This window comes from Charadrius vociferus, unplaced genomic scaffold (genome assembly GCF_000708025.1).
Source record: "Charadrius vociferus isolate BGI_N301 unplaced genomic scaffold, ASM70802v2 scaffold161, whole genome shotgun sequence".
NCBI lineage: Eukaryota > Metazoa > Chordata > Aves > Charadriiformes > Charadriidae > Charadrius > Charadrius vociferus.
This window is the reverse complement of record NW_009646928.1, coordinates 7,733,470-7,743,374: the sequence shown is the minus strand read 5'-3', so window position 1 is coordinate 7,743,374 and position 9,905 is coordinate 7,733,470. Positions and strand designations below refer to the sequence as shown.

The following is a 9,905-nucleotide window of genomic DNA, read 5'->3' as shown; positions in this document are numbered from 1 at the left end:
TTCCCTACAGTCACCACTAGTTTTCAAGTGTTCCCAGGTCTCGCCTCCAGCCTGGCTTCACCCCAAGGCAGCCCAGAAGTTTGCCAGGGACTTACTTTGACTCTGGTGCTCAGCACGTTAAGAACAAGCCCCCGTTGCAGCCTCGCATTAAGCTGGAGAGCGTGACCCACCGCGACACCACAAAACCGAGGCCGTTGCAGCCAGAGCAAAGCCGCTTGCTGGGCCGGGGCCAGGCACAGCTGCTGCAGCGTTTTTGAGCAGCACAACCCATCCCACGCCTGGGCTGCGGGGCAGAGCGTGCCGGGGGAGGCCCTGCTCAGAGCTGGTGTCGGACATCCACCGTGGACAGGCGTTACTGTGCTTGTCAGCATCTGGCCACTGGCGTCAGAGCCCTCCTGTTTCCCTCCCCCGCAACGGTGCCCTGCGTGCCCCTGGGCTCTCCCTTCATCTTGAGCTTGCAACACCCAAGCGCCTGCAGAGGCATCACCCTTTCGGCCTGGGGCAGAGAGCAAACCCACAACAGCCGGGAAAGGAAGGCGATGGGCGAAGGGTGTTGCCCACCCTCATCCCTTCCCACATCAGCTGAGGCTGACGGAGCCCGGGCCCATCACGGGCAGGAAGGATGTGCAAGACCAGCAGCCTCACGGGGTCCGCCTTGGAGATGAGCTTTGCAGAGGAAACAGGAGCACTGTCACCAGCCACAAAACCCAGGATCAGCCCCAAACCACTAAGTCTGTGGGGCAGAGCCCAGAGCTGGAGCAAGCGTGTGGAGCATGGCAGGGCAGCTGCACAGCCTGGTGAGAGCAAGGGGGGGACAGCAATCAAGGAGATATGTCTGAGGGAGAGCTTAAGTGTAGGCACGAGGAGAATATCCAATTCTGGGACAAATGCTACAGCTCAAGAGGGATGTGGGAAGAGCTCCCACAAGCAGCCCCTGCTCGGCCACAGCACCACGCTGGAGACACCCTCAGGGACTCCATCGCCAAACCCTGCTTCAGTTGCCAGACACGGGTGCCAGGGAGGGTGGCAGGGCCCAGTCTGGCTCTTGATAGCAGCCTCAGTTCCTGCTCTAATTGATAGGGCAGGACGGGCTGGGCCCTGCGATGACTGCCTCTGTTTATGGGGATGGTGGCAGTGTGGCAGATGGTGGGGCTGGGCGACCCAGACGTGTTTGCTATGGGGTGGCGTGGACCCTGCCTGGCAGCAAGACGAGGAAGGGGTGAGCTACCTCCACCCTCCATGAGTGGGGCCGCAGTCGGGCAGGGCTGGCGGTGGGCAGGGTGAGGCCTTAGCAGCAAACATGCTCTTCCCGGATTAAATAACTTGCGTGGCACTGGGACAGGGAGCAGACGGCTCCGTTAGGGACTGTTTGTCCTGTTACGGGACAGCTCGACAACTAACTTAATAACCTTCTGATAACAGGCAGAGGCACGCTCTGTCACAGGAGCACAAAGGGCAATGACCATCTCCTGTAACAGAAGCCAAGAGAAGGATGAGATGGCTCCAAAATAATGCTCCCTTTCCCTTTTCCCTGCTGCTCGATTATGCAGCACGGTGTGGGGCACATAGGACTGCCCCTGCTCACCTCCCTCCTGCTAAGGTCTCCTTCCCAGTTCCTGACTTCTGCTGGCACCCCAGTACCACATGTGGCACTCAAGTGCAGCCTGCGCTCTCTGTTCTTCCCCCGCCAGCCAAGCTGGAGGGCAGCCCAAAGGGAAGGGGTTTACACAGCCCCGGGCCATTGCTCTCTAAGTTGGGTACGGAGCATTGGCACTCGCAGGAGGGATGAAGCTGGCCAGGCAGGTCCGCAAGCCGCAGGGAACGTGTGCCCTTTGCTGCTACATCTCCAGTCCCCTGGAGATGAGGCCAGCAGGGATATTCTGCTAAAAGTAAATGACCAGTCCCTCTAGTCACCCAGTCTGATTAGAAACAAGGCTTCGTTAGTTAGACATAGCGCAAGGGGGCTGACAGCTAGCCCACAGGCCACGCATGCTCAAGGGACTACTGCTTTAGAAGGCAGAGACACAGAGTGGGAAGCACTGAAATAGCCAAACCCGTGGCTGAGGCATCATTTTCATCGATGAGTTGAACAGCAAAGTAAGACAGGGCTGGTATGTGCCTATAGAAAAGCAGTGGTAGCTTCAGGCTCATGGCAATGGCCAGGCTGAAGCCAGAGCCCTCGGCTGCCTGCAGCCTGTCTCCAGAGCCCTGTGGCCACTCCAGGCCTGGGCATCCCTCCAGCTACACACACCTCGAGAAGAACCTGCTCCAGGCAGATAGAGGCAGGGAAATGCTGAGATTCAGACCAGCCTTGCTCCGTGCTAGCACTGGAGCCGAGTGCATCCAGAAAAGGAAAGAGGAACGAAGGGGAAAAAAATCAAGAGTGTTTAAGAGCACAGCTCAGGGATGGCATGTTCAGGGTTATGACAGGCAGAAGACATCTGCGGGTGGTTCAACAGATATCACACCTTTCCATAAGGCCTGGCTTTCCTACGCAAACCCTGTTCCTGCACAGTCATCAGTCGGGGCTGCCTGCGGTATGGGAGCGAAGGAGTGTGTCAGGGAAGCCCTTGCAATGACACCAGTTAATGCTACCACTATGCCTAGTGTGGGGAGCCCCACAGCAAAGTGTTCACGACCACGAATAAACCACAAACGGGTTAATCTGATAACAAGCAGGACAAAACCCTAAGGGAAAACAAAGCAAGTGAGGCAGGATGCAGGTTGTGGCAGCAAATGTGAGCTTCCCTGTCAGTGGCCCGAGGAATGCAGAAGAACAGGGAGCTGTTAACGGGACCAAGAGGCTACTGCTGAGCTGAGGGCACAGACCTGCAGAGATGTGGCACGGAGCAGGTGCAAATGAGTAGTCACTTCTGCAGTAAAATCCGTGACGAGCTATAGACAGGCACACCGCTGAAACCTTTGGTTCTGGCAGTCCACACCTTGTGAGGTCCCTCAAATGCATACCCAGACACAGGCATGGCAGAGCAAAGGTGCAGCTGAGCTAAGATGGAAAAAGCAAGCTCCAAGGATGGGCTTTTCTCAGGGCATCAGCTTAGGCAGAAGATACATCAAATGAGCTGATCCAATAACTCCTATTTTGACTCTTGCCCTTTGTGAAAAACACAGCTATAAAAGATGAAGATAGCACTTACACAAGCTCCTTACATGGCAAGACAAAGACAGAAAAGCCTTACTGGTCTTTACCGGCTCAGCTCTCTCAGACTTCTTCCCCCGGACAAAGTGCTAGGTGCTGGCAGTGCTTCCACTGAGCTCACTCCCGCTTGCGGTCTGAGATCGCTCCAAAGGAACAGAGGGCAGCAGCCATATGCCCATTTAGGAAGAGGGGAGAAAGTGAAATGCGTTGTGACATCTGCCTCAAGACAGTATAGATCTTGTCAATCAAGTCTATAGAAGGCTAGATAAAAATATCAGCCACTGCAGACCTTCAGCAACTCGGCTGCTTCTGGAAGTGACAGGAGAAAGTCTAATCGTACAGCAATTCCAAGAAAGCGTCCAACAGTGCGCTGCGAGGTGGCCTTCAGGCCACTACAAAGCATGGCAACTGATCTTCCCACTCTCCTAAGGCTACAAGGATGGCATAGTCGGGTTTGAGCAGGGAGGGAAACTATCTCACCTGCCCAGGTGAGACCAGAACAGTGAGATGCTGCAGGACCCAGTCACTGCTGTGTTCTAGATGACAGGAACTGAAGGCACCGACACCAGCTTTGGGTATGTGGAAAGTCTGGATGTCTGGATTGTTGCAAAGAGCTGCTGCACTCAGTACCCAAAGAAAACAGGCATCAGGTCACTGAAGGACAAATACAGGTCTTTAAAGAAATCAAGATCACCTTGACATAAAATAGAGGTTTTGTCACTAAAGATACAGCAGCAGCCGGAAAACTTGCCCTGAAACCATGGGTTGAACAGTCATAGCAAGACAAAGACACTGCTCTGGGAAAAGCAACCTTCAGTAAAGGTCCCTGCATGGGGTATCAGATCCCACCTGGCAGCATCTTAACGTAACAGGTCCATTTCTGCTCACCCCCACAGGGAACTTTAACTGCATCAAAACACCACACACGGCATCTCCACTTGCTCTTCACTGGGCGGAGTGCAGAGACCCTGTGACACAGCAAGGCCAGGCCAGGCAGCAGCATTTTTTGAGGTGCATGTAAATCTGTGCAGGAGAGGTTGAGACAAGGTAAAGCCTGGTACAGGGAAGAATCTTGGGGCAGGTAGTCCCACCTCCTCAGCAGCCACAGCTCCTGTGTGAGGCACGCCTCCACGGGCCTGCACAACTTGCTGGGGTTGGAAGCCCATAGGATGCTCACCTGAGGCATCACAGGAGAACAACACAACCAGTACCTTCTGTCAGTCTAATCCTGTTTGGGTCTTGTTCCTTGGCTGCTGCTTGGGAGCCAGACAGGTGGAGAAGATTAGCCTAGCAGCCCATCAGCACCCACCCTGAACAGGAGGGGGAGAATGGCTCGAACCCTGAGAGATGACTTTGGGAACCCTTGAGGCTGCTGCAAAGCTAGTATGCAAGATCTTACAGAGACATTAGGCAGTGCAAGAGGACGCAACAAGGAAAGTGTGAGAATTCAATAAATATAAGCTTTTATTACAATAGAAAATAGTAAAACTCATGTTAAAATAGACTCTTGCTTTTGGACTGCTCAGAAAAAGCCTAAGCCTCACTTTTACTTGCCAGTGCCCACCAGGGGTCCTGACCCCTAAGCGACGAGCAACACATCGCTGTGCTAAGAGCCTCACAGCTCCTCCCTCCCCAGTGACAGTGAAAGACTACAGCAGCAGACCGAGCCATGCCCCGCCAGGCAGGCAGGTAAGGGCTCTCTGTGGGATTATTAGTACAACATGCCTCATCCCCTTGTGCAATCAGGCTCCTGTTTGAAGCAGGCAGCTTTAGGGAAGCCATGGACAAGAGGGAGGGGGAGGAAAAGGAAAAAAAAAAACAACAAAAAACAAACCACCAAAACCAACCCAGCAGCAGATAATGGCAGCTGTTCTGAGACAGCTAGGAAGGCAGCAAATACACCTGCTAGAAACATCACAGTACCCAACTGCCTCTGGCCTGTTGTTGGCCTAGTACCACTGCATGTCCCACTGAACATGCTCTGGCCGGGCTCCCCTCTTCCTTCAGTGACACTCCACGTGACCCTGAAGGAGACCAGCAGACACTGCCAACTTAGAACTCGGTGTAGCTTATGCAGTATTACAGGGGACACTTTGCCTCCTCCTTCCACGGCCAGCCCAGTGCAAGTGAGTGACTGTGCAGTCTGGACCATTGTGTGCTCCCCTCCTCCTCACCAAAAAGGGCCAGGGGCAAGAGTAGAGTAGAAAGCAGAGGCCACAGGACAGCAAGGTCAGATGGGAGCGGGAGACACTTCTGCACCATTGCCAGCACAGCAGCACTCTTGACTCCAATTCCCACCAGCCTACAGCTGGCAAGCTCACTCCAGTCCCTCGTACACAGCCTTCCGTAGCTCGATCGAGAACATCTCCTCCCAGGGCCCACGGATCCACTCCACCAACTCTACCAGGAGCTCAGGGCACTCTGTGCGGATGTGCCAAGTGCTCTCCACCTTCAGTACCTGGGAGGGAGGAAGAAGAAGGAGGCTGATGAGCAGGGCCTAGCCTCAAAGGCGCTGATCAGCCCTGAGCCACTATTGCCCAGCGCAGCTGCCAGCTCCTCCCAGTTCCTAAGTGACATCCTTCTCCCTCTCTGCTGCCAACCGCGGTGGTGTCCCTGCATGACTTTTGTATAGCAGCAATTCGCTGTGCTCCCCTGCCTCCATGGTGCAAGGCCCTAGATTAGGATGGGAGATAACAGCCCCAAGACACTCTTGGTAGGAACACGATCTGAGCACAATCCAGCCCCCAGCATCTTGTGTGCCCCATGTCCACCTCCTGGTTACCTCATCATAAAGCATCAGCTTGATGTCACAAGGACAGAGGCGATAGGTTATGACATTGCTAATACTGCTGATCGGCTGCTTCTCCTTCAACTGGATGTTGCTCCTAGCAGGCATTTCTGCCTCATGGTCCTCATCCAAGGAGCACTGCACCTGCCACTGGTGATTCTCCTCCAGCAGAAACAGCATGCTTCGGGTGCTCAGCAGGGTCACAGGGAAAGCAGATGCCCCTAAAAGGATACGAGGGAATACAAGAGGCTTTGCTGAGAGCCTGAGTCACCACAGAACCAGCTTTGCTTTCCGTTCCTCCCCTAGGGAGATCCTTTCCAGCAACAGTAACTGGGTGAACAGCCTCATCCAGCTTCCTGACTGAAGAGGGGGAGCAGGGAAGCTAAATGTGGCTGGGCTTGACCAGGTTATCCAAGCTTATTGCAGGAGCATGCATAGGAAAGACCCAGCAAGCCTTGTCCAGCTCGTGGCCTCATGTGAGGCAGGAAAAGACGCTTGAGTCCTTTGACCTCTTAAACAACACTTTACTACTCCTTAGTTAAAAGTCAGCAGCTTCAGCTAAAAAAAGGCCGCCTTTTTTGGCTTGAATTTGTCTGGCTGTGGATATCTGATGGTTGGAACAGTCAGCACACAAAGTTCAATACCAAGTTGGGATGCATCTTAAGTATGGCAGGAAGCAAAGTAATTTTGATAAACTGTAGGGAGCATAAATATCCAGCTGATTTCAGTGGATGCAAATGAAAAGCACTAGAACTTGGGAGTAAGTCAGATGCACAGAAATAGGGAACCACCAGCAGAACTGGCTGAGGTCACAGGGGATCACAAGCTGCTACAGCAACATGTTGCTTTTCTCGTCACATCTCACTCTTGGGAATTAGTAGGAATATCAGAAACGGGATGTTTAATTAGTCCTGTCTACTTGGCAATGAGGTCTCAGCTGGAACTGCATCCAGTTTTGGGCACCATACTCTAAAAAAGGAGAAAACGGTAGATTAAGAAAAATGCACTTTAAGTTCTCCCTCCCACAGGGTATTTGTTCAGCTTGAGGAGACCAATAAACATACTTTCCACAGATTCCTTCTGATTCTCGTTCTCTTATACCTCCCCAATGGCCAGTGGTGAATAAGGGTGCAAGAACAGTAAAAAACTGGTCAGAATGTGATTAACAGCTAGGTTGTTTTTTCCAGTGTCCCAAGATGAGAAAACACTGTATTTGTTCACTGAAGACTCAAATCCCAGGTTTAGCACATTTCACCCTCAGCAAGTCCTGGAACAGAACCTGATGGCCTCCAGCTGGCTGCTCCTGTCCTACCGTCTCAGACACCTGCTTCTGTTTTCCCAAACCAAGGAACCTTTCAGCTCCTCACACAAACCAGCTGTGAATATGACCCCTCAGCTTTCCCTCAGCTCAGGGCAAGAATCCAGCCCTTAGATAATCTCAATCTTCTCAGAAACCATTCTGAGTTGTCACCAAACCTTGTGTGCAAGACCAACTGCTCTCTAGAGCCTGGACTTCCATGCAGAAAAGGGCTGGGAGACTCACTGGAGATATACAAAGAAGCATGCTTGTATCCTACACATCTCAACAGCAAGAAGAGCCCTCACCCATGCCCCCACCCCATCTCGCTGCCAGACCAATGGCCCAGCTCTTTCCCACAGACTGTACACTAAAAACACAAGCAGACAGCACAAGGTGTGGGACACCTGGCCACTGAGATCTCCCATACCTTGAATCAGGTAGGCCAGCAGGTAGAAGAAACAAGTGTCATCTGCAGTGGCAGCATCTGCGGTCTTGGAGTCCAGCAGAGGCCTGGAGGAGATACAACAGCAAGCTGATCAAGGAAGCACCCCGTTTCCAGTCTAGGCTTGCTGTGAGCTAGCCGCTGTTCACTGTCCTCCTTGGGGGAGGGAGGGACTCATCTCTTCCAGATCTTGCAAAATTCCTCTCTCCTGTTACTCTGCCCACCACCTTGCCAGCTAGGAACCAAATACTTCTTGCAAGGGAGGAGGCTGCCCTATGCCTCCCTCTTTTCCTCCCTCCTGAGCGTTCTGCTGAGGCTCCTCCAGGAGGGCTGGAGTTGCCCTGCCTGGCTCAGTCCCTGACACCCCTCTGCCTGCTCACCCCCTGCACAGCAGGCGCCTGAGCCAGCTGCCTTAAACCTATAACATAGGCCCGGCTGCCGCTCCAGCGGTGCCTCCTCCTGTGCTGCCCTGTTTTGGGCACTACACTTCCCAGGCACCGCTGGACAAGCAAACATCCTCTTCTATCCGAACCCTCAACCTCTCAGAGGCTGTTCTTACCATAGACAGTGTTGTGGATTCATTTCCACAGTGGGGATTTCCTTCACCTTACTCCTATGCTTAGCAGGCAGCTCTTGCATGAGATCTAAAGAGAGGGAGAACACAGATACCTTTTATTGCAAGCCCGAGGGCAGTACATAACAGCTTAAGGTGGTTCTCTAGTCTACAGAGAGGCACTAGAAGTTATGATGCCAGTGGGGTTCTCGCCCAACTTTTTTCTGAGCTGGCAACAAGTGAATTTCCAGCATACATCCAACTGCAGCTCTCCTGGTAGCTCTCCAAGAGCAACTCTTCCAAATTCTCTTCCCCGCCCCCCCCGCTCCCACTACAGCTCTACTCTTACATGTCAGGGTCTGCAGGAACTGGTCACAGCAGCTTTGGTTCCGGATCAGCAGATTGTAGGAGGCTTTTGGGTTCTCAAACTCCATTCGCAAGCTCTGGTGGCGGAGTCCCACTTCCAGATGGGAAATATCAGACAGGTAGTGAGAGTCATTCTTCTTCAGCCAGTCTGCAGGTTGTCCCCTAATCACAGAGCACAGCCCTCAGCTGCAGCAGGCTGCTCCATCTCCTCTCCCACATCAGATGGCAGCAGGGGGGTTTGGCAGAAGAGCCTTTGCATGTCACCACACCTCCAGGGTAAGGCTAGCACAGGCTGGCACTACCCAGCACTCGCAGCCTTGCTGCAGGGTCTCACTTGCCACCATTCTCCTCACCTGATAGCCCCAGTGACTTCCAGCACATAAATCTTGAGATCAGAGGCAACCAGGATTGAGAGGAACTCTCCTTGTCGGCCAAACTTCACCATGACCACCTAGAGCACAGACAGGGTGGGTCATAGCACTGGTCTGTCCCTTGCTCGTTCACCCATGGAAAGGACAAACTCAAACACACTTCAGCTGCCTTCACACCCCACAGTCTCTGGGATGCCACCCCAGAGCAGAACTTACAGGATGGGAAGGAGGACAGCCAAGGAGCTGTAGGAGTGGTGCAGTGGGAGCTCACCTTGAGGAAGCACTGGAACTCCTCGGTGTTCTCCTCAAAAACCTCCATGTCCAGGTACAGCTTTAGGCGATGATCCACAGCACGGAAGTCCCTTGTGTTCAGGATGCCGTTTACAGCTGAGGAGAGCAAACGGTAGGATGGACACTCTGCCTACTGACCAGGTGCTGCCCAAGCATGCAGACTGGCACCAGGGCAGCAGTATCACCCCACTCTGCACACCTGCTTCCATCAAGTCTCTCCTCAAGACAAAGATCCAAAGCCAGGGCTTTCCAGGCCACAGGTCTCAATGTGGAGACATGAGGGGACTCCATCACTCCAACACTTGCTTTTTCAGACATACAAAAGCTTTGGTCTAACCCATCTTCAACCCATGCTCAGCTGTTCAGTCACAGGAGGACACTGCTTTGCTACCAGATTTGGCAGGAGGCAATTCTTTATCACAAAGCCAGAAAGACATTTCTCATTTCAGCTGGTGTCAGCTCAGGTCAGCTTTTTAAAATCTTGACTTTGACTGCGGTAAGGTTAAAGGGGACTGAGGAAGACACCAATAAAACTGCTTAAGAACATAATTAGGCTTTTCAAGCAATTGTTTGACCAAACAATTTATACAATAGCCATGATACTGCCTGGGAGTACACACTTCCCAGCAGAGCCTGT

At 52.9% G+C, this 9,905-nt stretch overlaps 2 protein-coding genes across 2 annotated transcripts in view; both read right to left on the bottom strand.

Annotated features, from left to right (window-relative positions):
• Positions 1–5,005: 5,005 nt before the first annotated feature.
• LOC104294932 (serine/threonine-protein kinase 11-interacting protein-like) lies at positions 5,006–6,540 on the bottom strand. The gene is made up of 2 exons (XM_009894627.1): positions 5,940–6,540; positions 5,006–5,615 (listed from the first exon to the last, which is right to left on the bottom strand). The coding sequence occupies exons 1-2, from the start codon at positions 6,123–6,125 to the stop codon at positions 5,475–5,477; spliced, it is 327 nt and encodes a 108-aa protein (XP_009892929.1). The 5' UTR covers positions 6,126–6,540; the 3' UTR covers positions 5,006–5,474.
• A 306-nt stretch (positions 6,541–6,846) lies between these two features.
• LOC104294963 (serine/threonine-protein kinase 11-interacting protein) overlaps positions 6,847–9,905 on the bottom strand; it is a 20,107-nt gene continuing 17,048 nt past the window's right edge. Inside the window, exons 19-24 of the mRNA XM_009894657.1 lie at positions 9,249–9,364; positions 8,960–9,057; positions 8,590–8,768; positions 8,247–8,331; positions 7,673–7,755; positions 6,847–6,914 (exon numbers count right to left, since the gene is read on the bottom strand). Of these exons, the coding sequence (XP_009892959.1) occupies positions 6,847–6,914; positions 7,673–7,755; positions 8,247–8,331; positions 8,590–8,768; positions 8,960–9,057; positions 9,249–9,364 (629 nt within the window). The remainder of the gene's footprint in view (positions 6,915–7,672; positions 7,756–8,246; positions 8,332–8,589; positions 8,769–8,959; positions 9,058–9,248; positions 9,365–9,905) is intronic.

Excerpts from the sequence above, each read along its gene's own strand:
- LOC104294932 (XM_009894627.1), bottom strand. The coding sequence starts at position 6,125 with ATGCTGTTTCTGCTGGAGGAGAATCACCAGTGGCAGGTGCAGTGCTCC. Across the intron at positions 5,616-5,939 it reads AGCTGATGCTTTATGATGAG|GTACTGAAGGTGGAGAGCAC; the intron begins GTAACCAGGAGG and ends CCTCCCTCCCAG.